At 36.0% G+C, this 17,758-nt stretch overlaps 1 protein-coding gene across 4 annotated transcripts in view; it reads right to left on the bottom strand.

Moving 5' to 3' along the window:
- LOC106142872 (tropomodulin-1) overlaps positions 1-17,758 on the bottom strand; it is a 58,831-nt gene that overhangs the window by 28,929 nt on the left and 12,144 nt on the right. The window contains exon 1 of one of the 4 annotated variants that reach the window (XR_001228873.2): positions 3,205-3,576. The exons of 1 other annotated variant lie outside the window; for it this stretch is intronic. Coding sequence is in view for 2 of the 3 variants with exons in the window: in XM_013344803.2 (XP_013200257.1) it covers positions 3,205-3,318 (114 nt within the window). In the remaining variant the exon portion in view is untranslated. Of the gene's footprint in view, positions 1-3,204; positions 3,585-17,758 lie in introns of those variants that run through there. 2 more of the 4 variants (XM_013344803.2, XM_013344802.2) reach the window with 2 other exon arrangements.

The following is a 17,758-nucleotide window of genomic DNA, read 5'->3' as shown; positions in this document are numbered from 1 at the left end:
AAGAGTTCAAAAACGGGGCACCTTATGTTAACATGCACGGCATAAAAATGGTAGTTGGCAAATCGCCCACAACTCGATCGCATCTCAAACAAATGCGGAAAGCAATAACGCACAGTATTGCCGAATTTTAGAGTCCTTAATAAGTATTCTGTATTCCTATGCTAATGAATCTATGAGCCGTTGCCCTCAGTGTTTTTAGAGATGTTTTCTTCAACTTTCCACTGCTGAAATGGATTTTAAACATAATCAAGGCCAGGATTTTGATTGATTGGAAATGGAACGCTGTTGAGAAGTTTATAAAAATATTGTCGAAGTGCCTTCCAATATTTTAATAAACTTCTACAACACCTAGGTATAACAGAGCAGATCTATGTGAACTTATCTGTTCACTGACTGTTCATTATACAGGCAAAATAAGATGCCAAAAGATATGAAATTAAACGGAAACATTCGGTGTGTGAGTAAATTGTACAATCGAAAAGTGGTTGAACTAAGAAAAGCAAGAACTAAGGAAAAGTAAACCGATAAATACTGTAATATAAACAAGCAGACAGACAGAAATACAATCTCTATGTTTAGCGCTAACATTGTCTGCAGGAAACGCAAATGTTTCAGCATTGGAACAGCCCAGTGAATCATGGTTAACAGTTCTACACCCTCAACTCAATGCGTTTACATTGTTTTGGATCGATAATTATAATTAGCTGGAAAAGTAGAGCAGAAGTTACTCTTTCAGTGAAAACTTTTTCTAAAAGAGAATGCGTTACTATAGGTTTGGGCTGCTTATTGTTCCCTTTATGAGATCTTATTGGGTAGCCATCAAGACAAAGAACATCGGAGTCGGTGAATTAATATCTGCATTTTTTCATCACATTTGAATTGAGAATCGATTCTTATGATAATACAACAGCAAAAAAAAACGTCGTTAATGATTTAAAGTTTTCAGATTGATTGAGGGCATTTTGTTTAATTGTTGCCGAGTTTGTTAAAACTTTTCCGTGAGAAGATATTATGAGGGCAAGACGCAAGACAATAAAACAGCCTGTCCTTAGCTGCTTCTGGGTCAATTAAAGAACAATATTATCATGAGGGTCTAAATGTACATTGACTAACGCTAAAGTGATAACAGTTTACAAGCCCAGAAGCAATCGTTATTTTTGTGGCATCGGTTCAACTTAAATGAAAAAATCATCAATATACCTTAAAGTGCCTTTGATGAAATTGTTGACTTCAAAATATTTGTTATAATATCGTTATTTCTGACGATAGATCTGTAAGGTATTATAAGAGAGAGAGAGTCTAGAAGAGTCTTTAACGAAAGTCCTTTAAGGTACTTTAATGTTGGCAACTCAAGCAGGTACATACTCTTCATTTCCAAGAAAGGCTTTTACGTAATCCCTTGAATTCTGATTCTCATACACGGCGACGGCACTGCAAAGATGAACATTTCCAATTCCACGATACTCCATTGTTTGCGGACACAAAGGGTCATTCACATTACTGCGTGTCTTATGATTAGCGCCTCGTGTGTGAGTGAGTAATGTCTCTTTTTGTTGTTGCAATCTTTAATCTTTGCGTCTTTTCATCATAAGGTATTTGTTTTTATCTATTGAAAATCATTATTTATATCTGATACCAAAAGTCTGAACCCCTCAAAATACAAATTTATACCTTTTACTACTCGTATATGTTCGTGTCTCAATATTTAAAGCAAAATCATTCGGTTTTTGGCGTCCACCAGAGACTTGTTATGCTAGTAATCAGAAATTGCATCTTATACCTACCTAGACTTAAAGAAACATCAGTCGACTCACTTTTATCACATGCAGTAGCTTTCATTCTTTAATTTGTTTTGTTAACATTTTTCCAAATTGTAATAAATAATTAGGTTACATTAATTTATAGCAAGGCTTGTTCATTACCATTTGTTTGTATGTTTGTTACGTCTTGAGGTTTCTGTAGAATCGTGGGAAAATTTCGTAAGTAATAAAGCGTGTCGTGAATTTCTTCACTTTTATGTTCTTGGCCTTTAGTTTAAAAGGTTAGACATTAACAAGGAAGAGGTTTATCAACAGTGACATTCATTAGTTTCACTATTTTACAAATTCTGATGATCTCGTCATGGCGCGATTAATTTATATGGTGCGGAAAGTTGTATGAAGATATCGCAGTACGACAAAAAATACTTTAATTAACGAAACCTGAGCCAAGCTGAAGATAAAAGCTTTCAGTGTAGATTTTTTTGTCAACAAACAAATGACAGTCAAAAACTGTTTAGGTTTATTATTATCTTATACAATGTCAGCAACTGAATATTTTGCTACCTACGCTTCATTTGAAAGTATTTTAGAACAAGTTTCTGCTCGAGGTTTCTCTCTGTTGAGAATTTAGATATAAAAAGTAGTTTTCATAATTGTCAAATCATGTAGGTACTATCTGCGCAAAAAGCCTGGTAAAAATCTGTACAGCCGTTTCTAAGATTAGGCACAAAAATTTATCGTATATTTTATTATTACACAGTGTGAATTGATGCCTAAAGTCTTGCTGATTGACTGGTCGAACATCTAGCCACTGAAATATTTTAGCTTTCCTATTTGAAGCATCTAGTATTTCAAGCAAAAAATCTTTGGTGAATTTCGTATCTACGGTGTTTTTCTTTGAAACGGTTTATTTTGGCACTACAGAGGCACCACGTCATTTAATTTGATGAGAGGTGACACTTGATGATTTTGTACAGCCATGATTCGCCTTCACCTTGACGCTAGCCTGGTTCTCCTCACAGAAAGTTCGCATTGACATCGCCCATGACACCCGCGCGGTGGTGAGGTCTTGTCCAAAATAAACATCTCCAACAATGATACTGCGCCAATAAAAATATCTGTCGCTGTGACTATTACAAGTCTTCAAAATTAGATTTACGGGATTGTTATGTATTATACAATTAAACTTTGGAATTATACTACCTATTTTTGGATTCTCAACTACCACTATCCTATTTATGGATTTCACTGTGAAGATATTTGGCATGAGCTGCGATAAAGGACATAAGAAAATTTCTCGTTTACATAAAGACACTTTAAATCAGCAGTCTGTCTGGCCTTTTGAGATCTCTAGAAATCGAGTATTTATTATAAGGTCTAGCCTAGTATTGTTTTGTTTTGCCTGTTGGCTTAAAGGCGTCTACAAAAGCAAAGTATACCATACCGATGGCACTCTAGTCCTTGTAGTGGTCGTGGTAACGGTTTCCACGGTCTCCACCGTCTCCACCTCCTCGCCGTCTTCCGTCTTGTCGTCCCATGGTCCAAAATACTCCGTCATTTTTCCTTTTTAATCCTCTGTCACCCACACTACCAACACCACAAAGACTTTTGACACACATTCACTGCACTGAACATCCTTACAACCGATTCTCTGAAGAACATTCCAAATTTCACAGATTTCGCTCAAAAATCAAATTTCGTTTTCGATCACTTATCTTCTAGGATTGCACAGCCGTTGCTACTAATAAAACCATTTTTTTATTAATATGTAACAATTTCTACGTGAACAAGTAAGATCGCTGCACCGAGTAGACGGCCAGAGCAGATCTTGTGTAAAATCCTACTGGAAAACTGAAATAACTGCGGCGAACAAAAAGCACCAGCCAAAACATTTCACGTGCGCGAGTATTATTAGTTGGACGATCTAGTCGAAAGAGCTAAGTGTCGTTGCGACCTTACACGAATAAAACCGATTGATAATGATATTTTCAGTGTGTTCCGCATTGCTAGGCTTTGTTTTATCCCCGATCTTATTTATTGTTAATCTTCTGCGCGTTAAACTGAAGTTAATGAGACACAAATGGTTCTTAAGTGTCACCTCAGATTGACTCGTTCAAAACAATCGCTAATTTGTCTTGACAACAACTTTGGTAATCCAGCGTTTGTCTTCACGTACAGTTTCATTAGCTGAATCATTTTATTTATTTTCAAAAGTCATAATGCATGAATTTGGCGCAATTTCAGCGTTTTTTATGAGTTCTGAATCAATGACAACTATTTTAAAAGCAGAAAAATGTTTTTAGATCTTAATTTTAAAACTGAAGGATTGATATAAATTAGATAAGTGAAAGAAAATTTATCAGGACTAGAAGTAATTTTGTGGAAGTTTGTCACTTCTTAAGATTGGATAGTTCATAGTTTCTAACTTCGGTGGCTTCTTCGGAAGACTGGCACTCGCGTACCGTACTTTAAAGATGTATCCGTCATTTAATTTAACTTTCAGGAAAAGCTCTTTTCCTGTTTTTAGTTGAAACAAATCTTGTATTCAATTTTAATCAAGTTCCACTTCGAATGCTGGACATCGCAAGTCTACCAAAGTAAAGTGAAAGATTTTTTTTATTGATGATGAGATATGATAGTTGCCAGGTGGCCAAATGTTAATAAAATGTAGGTTCTTCGTCTCTATTCGGAACTTAGAACAAGATCGCATAATTTCCAAGCCTCCATTCTACTCATGATATCTTTGCGTATTCCCAGCTGCACCCTCAGCTTTACTACAATTATCATTCCACTTGGGTATGAAAACTGAAGATGCTGAAGACCGGACGTCTTCAGAATCTTCAGTTCTTCATACCCAAATCTGCGAATCTTCTTTTCATTAAAATAATGTAAACCTAAATAATTTTCCTGTTTCCATCCCGTATGTAGCCGTCCAAAGGCGGGCCGGCGTGGGTGCCGACAGTTTCCCCACTTAATATAAATACCCACTAACTGGGTGCGATAAATACGCTCCCTCGGATAAGCCGACAAGCTATTTTAGCGGTTTATCGATAAAGTTCGATATCGAGCGCCAATACATCACTAGGTCGTAGTAACTCTTAGACTTTGTAACTTATGATCAGGATGTAAAGTTTAAAATGAGTTTGATTAGTTTGTGGGTCAAATTTATTATAGTTTTGTGTTGTGGATATGTAAGACCAAGTTAAAATCATCTTCATGTGATACTTTATAGATAGAAGAAATTGTTTTCAAAGTACTTTTTTTCGAATATTTTTATCAAAATTACTTAATAGCTAAACGAGCATATTTCTAAATATTTTAATTATCTCTTACTTTAAAGTTTTTTTAAAAATGTGGTAAATGCCGATGATATAAAATACAATTTTGTTTTACAAACAAGGGTTCAACTTATACTATTATCATTAAGCAGTTCTCTAACTAAAAATTATCAATTGATTCAAAACACAGAACACTGAAGACCGCTTGCTCTTTGTTACATTCCGTACTCTGTGTTCCAAAACATATTGTATGGCTCACCTTGGTTTCCTGTGAAACCATAAAACACTCACGTGGTCCACCTTATCTGCACACGATCCCACATCCTGAACAGCGTCCAAAGCTTACCTGCAATCATATGGCAGAATTAAAAACAGGAACTGAAATAGATTTCACAATAAACAAACGTGTGTAGGGTTGCCGATGTGTAGTCAGGTAAACAAATAGAAAAAATACTCTGTGAGTGCTTGTTGAGTGTAAACAATTTGTATTGGTGGGTGTAGGCGTCCTATTAAACATTAGGTACCTATGTAGGTATATTTTTGTAGGAATCAAAATCGTGTGCCGTGCCGTGTGGTTCCCGGCACCAATACAAAAAAGAATAGGACCACTCCATCTCTTTCCCATGGATGTCGTAAAAGGCGACTAAGGGATAGGCTTACAAACTTGAGATTCTTTTTTTAGGCGATAGGCTAGCAACTTGTCACTATTCGAATCTCAATTCTATCTTAAAGCCAAATAGCTGAACGTGGCCTATCAGTCCGCTCAGGACTGTTGGCTCTGTCTACCCCGTAAGGGATATAGACGTGATTATATGTATGTATGTATGTATCAAAATCACGTTAAGTACATATTGATGGTCTCATATTTTTATTTACTATTTTATTTATGGAAATAAATAAATAGGTAATGGGAATATGGTGTTCACGATAAAAGCAATACCTATTTAAATATTTTACACAAGTTTAAAAATCAGAGTATCCATTACATTGCCTTGCTGTACTGATCTGGTGGAAAACATCTAATAAAGAGTGTGCTAGTTGTTTCTCTATTAAATATTTTAACTATCTCCTGATAAAACCCAAGACTATGTTTAACTTATTTTTGTCACTAACCGCTCTCTGTTCCCCATAAAGATAAAGATGTTATACATTTGTACATGAATGTCTGCATGTGTACGATCACGAACAAATTCAAAATTTAAAATTCAAATTCAAAATTTTTATTCATTACTATAGGATACTATATATCGCTTAATAATTGTCAAAACGTATGGTTTAACAACATTGGTTGACGTCAAATAAATTACTTAAAAACTAAATTTACTGCCGCTTCCTAGGCGTCAGTGCAGAAGAAGCGGTAACAAACTGCACTGCAGCATTTTCTTCAACAACGTCAACTTCACAATATTAATTAAACTTAGAATAGAACAACCAGAGCTGACAGCCCTAAGTCTGAATCGGACTGTCGTTGGCCGCGGCTGAAGTCAGGTGGCGCTTCAAACGGCCTCACCTGAGCGCGCCCGTGACCTATCCATTTCCTATCCAGAAATACCCCCGTTTCTTATCCCGAAATATCCCGCACATCCGCACTTTTTGCATGCCATTTTGTTATGCAACGCACGCACCTATTTACAACTATTTGCAAGTATAAGTCTCGTTGAATATTAACAACGTTTCTAGTCACGCCTCATTGCTATTGGAAAGAGTAATGCATTTTAAAATCGAATTGCATAGATAGCGTCATATTGAGGTCAGATTACAAAGAGACAATTAGCTGTTACAGTTGAAGTAAGTATTTTTTTTTTACTATTTTTAAAGTCGAAAATTGTTTTTCGACTTTGTAACTGTCAAAGTGTCAAGGTAACTTACGGCAAAATAAGATATAGTCATATAAGTACATATAAATGTCAATATTGCTAACTGATAAATGTGGTAAAAGTAGGAGAAGTAAGTCCTGATTACTTGACTCTTTTTATGACTATTGAAATATAACCTACTAACTTTTAATTAACATAATTTACCTAAAATGTGAATAAGTATTCAACGTCAACCAATGTCGTGAAACTAAATGATAAGACAATTATTATATTAAGTAATGTTTGAAATGTTCTTAATTATTGAATAATTTGGAATTTAAATAAAAATATTGAATTTAAAAAATTTCAATTATACCGACGAATGTAATTCAAACACGTGTAAAATTTTCACAGTGAAAACGTTCTTCATAGTTCCTGTTGATATAAATAAAATTTTAAATGACATTGGCGATTTAAAATAAACTGTCTAATAAAAAGTTATAGTCGTAAATAATTTCGTAAACTACGTGTTTACAGTTGTAATTATGTTTCATTAGATTTTTACCAAAATAACAGATGTACCAAAATTTAATGGTACAAAGAATTTGATAATAGAGCTGAATTCGAGTGTCGGGTCGGGTACTAAACTACAAAGTGATATAATCATGTTTGTGTTGTAAGATGGTTTAAGAATCTCCATTTAATAGCAACATGCCATTAAGATTTTTTATATAATACATGATTTGGGAAAGATTTTCAATCGATTGCTTGACACTAAACCGTGCAATTCAGCGCACCGCTATTCCCAAATTGCCTTTAAATTTCAAACCTTTAGTATCAGATAGACAAACCACCTTGCAGTAAAATTAGAAAAAACAGTAAAATGGCTTTAACTACAAATGTCTTCAGGTAGAAAGTGTACATTTTATCACTAGGTATAAGTACAGATACGCACTTAAGAAATAATGAAACTTACATTTTTAATAAAATAAGTAAAACCAGAGTAAATTTTTATTATTTGTCTTGAAATTTTACACACAAAGATGGGCGCAGTATTTACGTGGACCTGTATAAGGGGGAACCACTTCTAAATATTCTTAAGCCAAAATTCTAGTTAAAACAAATTTCAAAAAGTTAATATAAATTAATTTAGAGCTTGTACAATTATCTTAAAAATCTCCTTGTCCACAAGAGTTTGGCAACCCACTGTATGATTCATACGGTCATTTCCACTATTAGAAGGAAAGCAAGGACACTGCTGTTTACTTCTTTGGGGAAGTGAATCATTAACAAGACCTTTGTTACGTTTAATTACTACTTCTGGTTTAAAAATTAATATTTTTGTGTGATGTGATTCTTGGTTGTGCACTGGAAAATAGTTAGCAACTCAAAATTTGGTTTGGTGCAATACTCCACATAACTTTTTAGGTACATTTATGTGTTATTATGAATGAATGTGAAATGTTTGTAACGACAAAAGAGAGTCATATTAAAACGTTTATATGTATACTCATCTTATCGGGTATATACGTTTTAATATGACTCTCCTATTAAACTGTTACTTTGACACTAATATCAAAATAAGTTTGTAATAGTAGTCACAGTGGAGGTGAAACGTAATGTTGAAATAATTGTTTTTGTTTTTCTCATTTTGCAACCATTATTATTAGATATACATTATTCACGTATTTTTAAGTAAGTAGAACATCTTATTATTTTTCTCAATTAATGAAGACTATATTTGTTTAGTTACCTATTTATAAAGAGCAATCTCCGCTGAATAATTCTCTAACAGCTGCGTTTGCGCATGACGTATCGTTCGTAACGATCAATCAATCTAGGTTAACACTACTAGTGACATCTATGCCGGGCCGGCCGAACTAACTCCCCGGTTCAAATCGAAGTCTATGAAGCAACGGCAATCGATATAGACTCTATTTATAGATGTCGTAGGAATCAATATTGTTTGTCTACAGGGCTAAAAATGTGCGGGTATTTTTAGACAACATTTCATGTGCACATGGCCACGCAGGTATTACGCCCTTATAGTTGTAAGTTGCGTACATTTCCGCAATTAGTTTTACGATATTAGTCGCAAGAAGCTATATTTCGAAGAAATAGCGCAATTCGTGTCTAATAAATTACAAATATTGGCTATAGATTGTGTCCATTTTAATTATGGGGACGTCGACACCCGATGCCCGATTGATGATGGATCAAATTATTGCGATCATTATTATTCAAATTTGACTGAAACCTATGGAACTAATAAAAGTTCTAATTAGAGCCAACTTTGGCTGTTTATCAACAAATCAATATCTATAATTTTAGTGTGCTGTTAAGTATATGACTATTCATCATTGATCATCGTAGAAGCTTGTATACTACGTGATATTTATTGGAGAAAATTCACTGTTATTGGTTTCGTCCCATAGGAAGTTAGTTCGTATGAATTGTATGAATTCATGTAAGTTCATAAAATATAAAAAGATATTTGTTGAAACATAATAATGAGTATGTTTCATAGATCATTGATCAAACACACAGCAATTAAACTAAATATATTACCAGTCCATACAGTTGAAAGAATATTGAAGGTTTAAAAAAAGTAAATGAAAACGAAATCCTCAAATCCGTTCATAAATCAAACTGCGTCCCTTGAATACCTATAAGAACGTGACCAAACTGCCCAGCAGTAAATTTCCGAGCGTGCCAATATTGCAGGGCTAATCAATCTGAAGACAATTGGACACACCTTCGCTTGTCTCGTGATACTCTTCGGTTGCATCGGAAATGTATCCGTTGTGAAACAAAAACATTGTGATTGTCGTTAATTCGGGGAGAAATGACGACGGAAAAATATCGAATTTGTGGAGATGGATCATTCAAAACTAGTGTTGAATGGTCATTACCTCTCGGCATAGGAGAGTCAAGTGATATGCTATGGAATTGATTTGCCAAAAAACTACTACCTTACACTCTTCAATTGTACTGATAGTTACTCTAGTTCTAAGTGCCTTTGTCTACTCTAATCTTTACCTACATCCACAGAAATAGATGGTAGGAGATCATTACCATTTACTCTATTGAAAACCAAATCGATGCGGTGTTGAATATATTTTCATGTGTTCTACTGACGGGTGGGACTAAAAAGTCCATAGTGATAAATCTGCAAAAAAAAAATTTGCAGCAACACGACACGAAATATCGCATTTGAATTAATTGCCGTGTGGTTCCCGGCACCAACAGAAAAAAGAATAGGAATACTTCATCTCTTTCCCATGGATGTCGTAAAAGGCGACTAAGGGATCGGCTTACAAACTTAGGTTTCTTCTTTTAGGCCATGGGCTAGCAACCTATTTGAATCTCAATTCTAACATAAAGCCAAACAGCTGAACGTGGCCTTTCAGTCTTTTCAAATCAGTTGGTTCTGTCTACCCCGCAAGAGATATAGACGTGATGATATGTATGTATATTGTATGTTGAATTAAAAACTGTATCAAAGTGGTCCAGGTGTCAATTAGGCATCAGATCATCAGATGAGGGAAAGTGACAACAGCCGTCTTCAACTGGACCACGATCACAATTCGAGTCACGGATTCACGTAAAAAATCGTCCGGTTTCACTTTTATCACCTCGATTTCACAGTTGGCAATAGAACATCGAATGGTTTTTCAGAAGCTATTGTTGTTGGTTCACTTTTTAAAAGAAGTAATAACTTTCTTTAACCTCCAAAGTCGATGTTTAAACAAATTGCTTTTTTTAAGTGTTCTTGCTTTTATTCGTTATTAATGAATTACGTACTTTACATCGAATACTCTTTCCCCACCTGATTGAGATCTAAAAAAGCAATGTTTATACATACATACATACATATAGTCACATCTATATCCCTTGCGGGGTAGACAAAGCCAACAGTCTTGAAAAACTGAAAGGCCTCATTCAGCTGTTTGGCTTAATGATTGATGAGATTCAAATAGTGACAGGTTGCTAGCCCATCGCCTAAATGAAGAATCCCAAGTCTTTTACGACATCCATGGGAAAGAGATATAGTGATCCTATTCTTTTTATATTTGTGCCGGGAACCACACGGCATAGGATGGGAACAATGTTTATTATCATAGAAATCTAAATGAATGAATGAGGATGAAGCGAAGGAAGTATGCAGAGATCGTGGCAAGTGGAAAGAGGGAGTCTCTGCCTACCCCTCCGGGAAAGAAGCGTGATTTTATGTATGTATGTACATATGTATGAAATCTAAATGATTGGCACTTCCACCCGGAAAACGAATGAAATCGAATCTGAATGAACGTATCGAATACATTGGTATCACGGTCATGAAAATAGGTCATTATGTAGAGGATGGCCGTTTGATGATGCACTATGCCAAGGTTTGGACTGTAAAGTGTGACTAGGAAGTTTTTGTTGCGAGATAATTAAATCTTCATTAGATATATTACCATATAAATGTCCATGAAAGCCTTAATGGGCATTTTACATTTGTCTGCAGAACGTAGAGCCGCCGTATTACATACATACGTATAATTACGTCTATATCCCTTGCGGGATCCAACAGTCTTGAAAAGACTTATCTCAAAAATAGTGACAAGTTGCTAGCCCATCGCCTAAAAGAAGAATCCCAAGTGTATACGCCTATCCCTTAGTCGCCTTTTACGAAATCCATGGGAAAGAGATGGAGTGGGTGGTCCTATTCTTAATTCTGCTAATATAATAAAGATAAAATTAACTCAAAAACTTGCTGAACGATGTTGATAAAATTTGGTAAAGATTTCTAAACCCTTCAGGAATTGAATTCTTATACTAGTGAAAATTAACGTAGCGAGGTCCAGGCTAAAGTCTGTAACAATAATTTTTGTATTCTTAAGTAACAACTTACATCTATAGCGTGCAAATTAACTGCGATATTGCATCATGAATCTTTCTCTTTGTCAATTTTTTTTATATTTACCTATTTCTATTATTATTATCTGTGTAATTTGTCCCGTATTTATTTTTTTATTTTATTTCTCTATGTTGGCATGTTTACTGGCCAGTCTTATCTTCTAAATCCCATGTTTCAGTAATAAAACTAAGCTGTAACGTTGCATCATAGACGGTCGTCCCGACTTTCGCAACGCTACGGACGAGTGGGCGTAACACGTATTAGTTAATTGGTACTAACACTTGCATTAGACGTTCAGTTAGGTGAGAGTAGTATGAGCAACATTGTAGATATGACGGCAGTCTCTCTGAGAGGTTGTTCATGATAGTTGACAAGGCATAAATCTTTCCTGACACTAATATTGAGTTTTATCGAAGAGACACCTAAGACGTTACTGTCCCGGTTGCGACTTCGCTAAAGGCTTCCTTTTGATCGGAGTGAGAAATTCATGTTACATTGATATAATCACGTCTATATCCCATGCGGGGTAGACAGAGCCAGCAGTCTTGAAAGACTGTTAAGATGAAAGGACACGTTTAACTGTTTGGCTTAATGATAGAATTGAGATTCAAAATTGTGACAGGTTATTACATTCTATATATTCATCTTATTACATTGAATTGTCTCAACTTCGGTAGACCAAACCCGGGTTGGATTAGATTAGATTGGATTGGATGTTTTTGCAAGTAGTCTCACTGTTATCCTAAGTAGGTATACCTATGACTATTACGTGTGGTCGTAGGTATGTCAATTTCTTCAAATTCGTTCTGTCACCTGCCATATATGGACTCTCTCACGCTATTCACCCTTTTTGTCTGTCTTAAAATTGTTTTTTATTTTAGTTAAGTAATATTTACGTATGGTGAAGAATAATAACCTAAATCTTATAAAGTTAATCCGCGGAAACAATTCTAACTACATTTGTAAATCACTCATCATTACAATAAAACATATTAAAAACAATTTTATTTCCAAAACAAGGGCTCTGTCTATCCATATTTATATGTCGTCACCTCATTATAAGTCCATATGTCGAGCGTCATCATCATTAATGATAAATAGTAATTGTGAAATGGCGACATCGCGACAATAATAGCGTGACCTGAATGATTCTAAGACGATACAAAAATATTATAATGTACAAACTTTTAAGACTGTCGTCATAATATCTCACATTCGATTATCGGTCTCACGCCAGAGAATATGTAAGTTGTAATTAACGAAGAATGTATGAAAAGGGAGAAATGAGAATATCATACGGGGTAGACAGAGCCAACAGTCTTCAAAAGACCGATGGGCCACATTCAGCTGCCTGGTTCAATGATAGAATTGCGATTCAAATAGCGACAGGCGACAGGTTGCTAGCTCATCGCCTAAAAGAAGAATCCCGAGTTTATAATACTATCCCTAAGTCGCCTTTTACGACATCCATAGGAACGAGTTGGAGTGGTTGTATTGTTTTTTTTTATTGGTGCAGGTAAGGTAACCACACGGCACGGTTTTATTTATAGTTATACATAAATAAGAATATAGATAAACATATATAAATATTATTTTCACGAGTAGGTAAGTTTAGTATTCTGTACTGTAAGTTTCGCATAAATGCGAGGAAGCAGAGGTCTAATGGAGTTTATCGAATGTGTGTGATTTGCCGTTACTTGCAAAAAGCACGTTTAACAATTATTCTAAAAGTACACTCGTGTTAATGTATCTCCCGAGAATAAGTGCTTGCTTAGTAAATTTATCTTAAAGCTAAGATTTACATAGTCTCCTCAACTACGCTTATATTTAGTTGTTTATTATGAAAGTTAAACGTAAAATTTACAGTTTCGTATAAATTTTATTTATTATTAATTCATCATAAAATTTCACAATATTCTTTTTACAATTTATAATTAGTATCCTTAATTAAAATTAAATTTTTATTCTCTACAATTAATCTAAATAGGTATTCATTCTAAATGTAATATATAATTGTCAGTCAAAAATTCCACCCCGAATCGTACCCGGCTCAAAGGTACCCATCACACTAGCTGCGTTTCCTCTTTGGATGGCTAAGGATATCCTTTGAACCAGGTACCATCCGGAGCGGTGGTCATACCCTCTGTCACGTAAACGGCGTCCTATTTCTTTAACAAAGCTTTTCGCTTCTGGGCACCACGGGCCAGCTGTCTCGACGGCGATTGGTATAAACTCATATTGATTTAATAAAACCGAGTATTTATTTAACTTGTGAGCAGCCGCCGCTCGTGCAGCCGATCCAGCCGATCGTGTGCTACTGTTCAAGTAGGACGCCGCATACGTGCTCACACAGGTTGCATCCCACAACAAACTACGTCCTCTTCGCCAGGGCACCAGAGTAAGCCCATCCGGCCGCTTCCCGTCCGATCTAGACAAACCAGGTGGTTCCAATTGACAGGGAATGTTTGCCGACACCAATGCACTGCGTATTATATGATTAATGGTATTATGCCGTGATAAACGGCCGGCACACCTTAAACAACTGAGGGCATGATGCGCACTGGAATTTACCATCTTTCCGCAAATACATGGGTGTGGCTCACATACTGGACAGCCCAACCTCAAAGCCACAGCTATTCTAAGTGAGTCATTGTCCAGTAAAGTTCCCATCTGAGGCGACGGAACAGCGTGCAGCCATGCACCCGATTCCGGCTCAGCAGAAGCCTTCAAACGCGCCAAATCCGAATCATTCGCTAAGCTTTCTAGGTCCTTCATCAGAATCTGAATTCTTTTCTCATCCCAAAGCTTTTGTACGTGGGGCTGACATGGAATATCTGTATTCGGACACCTGCTGGACCATAATGTCATGGCTTCATTCACATGAGGCAAAATTAATCCATCACCATCAATAGAGAGTATTTTAGCTACTAGATTAACTGCCCCATGCGAGGACGCCAAGAAAGCCGGAAGGGCAACCTCCGAAAAACAACGAACTCCAAGTCCGCCATTACGTACAGGCAACGAAGCCTGGACCCACTGAATGTCATCAAGACTTACATTCAAAATATTTTCTAACGTTGAACGCACCGCATCATCAATCTGCTGAACAAAATGTGGAAACAACCATGCCGGGCTCGTCCTTGCTATGTATGTTAACCGCGGCATTGCAAAACAATTGCGGAGTAGGACCAAGGCAACATGAGAGGATAGCATGTTTAGTCTGTCCCGGACAGTCATCAATAATGAGACCTTATTCTGAAGAGAAGCAGGCACCGCCTCCTTTAACAAAGGAGCACCCAAAATATTAAAATTCTCATTACTAACGACTTCTATCCCAGATAATACGTCATTAAAGCGTGAAATGGAAGCGCGTGCGTTCTCCCCACACAAAAACAATTCGCACTTACTCGGGTTGATTTTAAGGCCCAGAGGTCTAAAAGCTTCAATCAGACGCTGAAAATCAGCTGCTACTACATCAGGTGGACCACCCAAGGTTCCATCATCCAGGTACCAGATATTCAAGGGTGATTTCAGGCTGGCAACTGTCCTCTGAATTGCCAAGCTGAACATTAAAGGACCTAGAGGGTCCCCCTGTTGAGCGCCAACCTGAGACTTTATGGGAACACCATCAAAAGCTAAATTACTTGAAAATGCGTAGCACTGGTATGTAAAGGCGAAAAGTTCAGGAGTATGTTCTTGCACCTCACTTAGCATAACATCCCTTTCCAAAGTGTTGAAAGCGTTCTCTACATCGATCTTTAAAACAACATTATCAGTATTCTGATTGGACATTACGAAATATCGTGCTGCGTGTATAGCGGCCTCACAGCCTCTTGATGCTCCAAATCCAAGCTGGTGTGGTTGTAAATATTTTGCAACATTTTCTCTAACAGCGGTACATCCCAGTTTCGACACCAATCGTCTGAAGACGTTGCCCACAGCAATAGGCCTTATTCCTCCATCTTTTTTCTGAAGAGCGCAAAGAGATGCTCCATACAGATATGGACACACTTGAGGATTCAGAAGTCCTTTCAAAAGAAAATTACAAAGGTTGGTGACTGCTTCCAATAGGCGAACCCCATTATCCCCTGCTGAGGCAGACATAAGTTCCTTCAAATGATCCGAACGAAGACCATCCAAACCAGAAGCGGAACCAGTCTGAAAAGAAGACAGTGCCACAGAAACTTGTGAAGAATCAACCGTGAGACATCTGTTAGAACGGTTCGGCTCCGAAGGCAGTCTCAATGGACGAGACGGTGTAGGATGTTTCCGTATTAAGGAATTACGTGTATGCATATCACAAGGTGCAACAGAACAGTCCGACAACAAAAGACGAACCGCACCTCTAAGATTACCGTCAAATACCTTTGCCTCTATAGATCTGTTAATAGAATATAATTTTCCACGATCGTCAATGTTGAGCACTTCATCATTAACACCATTAATATTTTCCTTCACTTTCGAGGTAAGAGAGGACCGTCCCTCACGTTTTGGTACTCTTAAGGCAGTAAAAGAGAAAGATAAGAGATTTGACCACGCGAGGATGCTATTGTCTCTCAAACAAATCTCTATTACGGAAGCCAGTTTGCCTGCGGCCAAGCATCTTGCTCCTTTAGGGATATGCTTCAATACTGGCACATTTTTTTTTAATAAAAAAAGATTATTGAGTACACTGAGATCATCAGTTGCATGTGTTTGTACTGAAGAAAGAGAGTCCGGACAAACCTGACTTGGACCGCGCCTATGCATTCGACCAATATGGACAGCTAATCCTCTAGGGATAACGTATTGGCGCGAAGTATCCGGGCAAAGAGGACATGAGCCATGATTTGACATTATTACCAGTCCATAAATTATAATAACTAAAAGATTAAAAAATAATATTTAAATATACAGATCAAATTAAAACATCAATTTATCGTCAACATTAATAAATAAAATTCATTCATTCATTCATTCATTAATAAATAAAATAAAAAAATATAAAACAAACAAACCAAATTAAACAATTAGCAAAGAATTAAATATTATTAAATTCTATGATGTCTCTTATAAAAATAAATTTAAATCAAATAAAAATAAAATCAATAAAATTCAAATAAAACAAAACATGCAATAAAATTATCTGCTACAGCGGTGGTCGATGTAACTTTCCAGCGCAAATTGCAAACCATCGTCAATTTTCTATATTCAATCAGACTCCTTCTCCAGAAGCGTCATATTAATATATATATATAAATCAGCAGCAATTGTGTTGTTAAACTTCTTCTTCACAACCGCCGAATAAAATCAAATTCTACCATATCCATAGTTATATTAATGATGGCAACATTATTCAAATGTCAAGCTCTAAATAAGAGTGTCAATTGATGTTGATAAGACAGAAATAAATCCTCCTTGAGGGTAGATATTTAAAAATATGTTGACTTTCCAATATATCACTCCACTGCATTCCAAGTCCAACTTAACTAAATGTACTTTTCCTTACTTTGTAGATTTAGGTATATGGTTAATAACACTACCACACCTTCACTAGAAGCTGGCCGTCACATTATCACATTTTGAGGTCCGAAACCTAGAACTTTCAATTTTTTAAACAATAAGTTTCAAGAACTTCGTGTATACAGGGCTAGGGTTGCCCTCTCCCGTACGTATAAATTATAACGTAAACAACTTACTTTATTACTACTCTTGTTAATATTCGTAGTTACTAAGAATAAGTAGCGAAACATAATGTTCTTTTTAGATAATTATTAAAATGTCTGTTGGACCAAATATGAACTGATGAATAAATGTGTTTGCTGTGTGGATAATATTGTTACTTCAAATTATTTAATACCTACTATTCTTTATCTTATTTATTACAAAAAAGTAAATAAAACTTAATCTTAGAAAGCCATACCACGAAACACATTTTTTATTCGCCACCCGATCAGCATTGAAGCTCGCACTGTATTTTAATCCTACATTCTCCTTTTACGAAACTCACGTGAATAAATGGATTATTCAATATTATCTAAT

This window comes from Amyelois transitella, chromosome 9, assembly GCF_032362555.1.
Source record: "Amyelois transitella isolate CPQ chromosome 9, ilAmyTran1.1, whole genome shotgun sequence".
Classification (NCBI taxonomy): domain Eukaryota; kingdom Metazoa; phylum Arthropoda; class Insecta; order Lepidoptera; family Pyralidae; genus Amyelois; species Amyelois transitella.
This window is presented reverse-complemented; position numbering and strand designations above follow the sequence as displayed.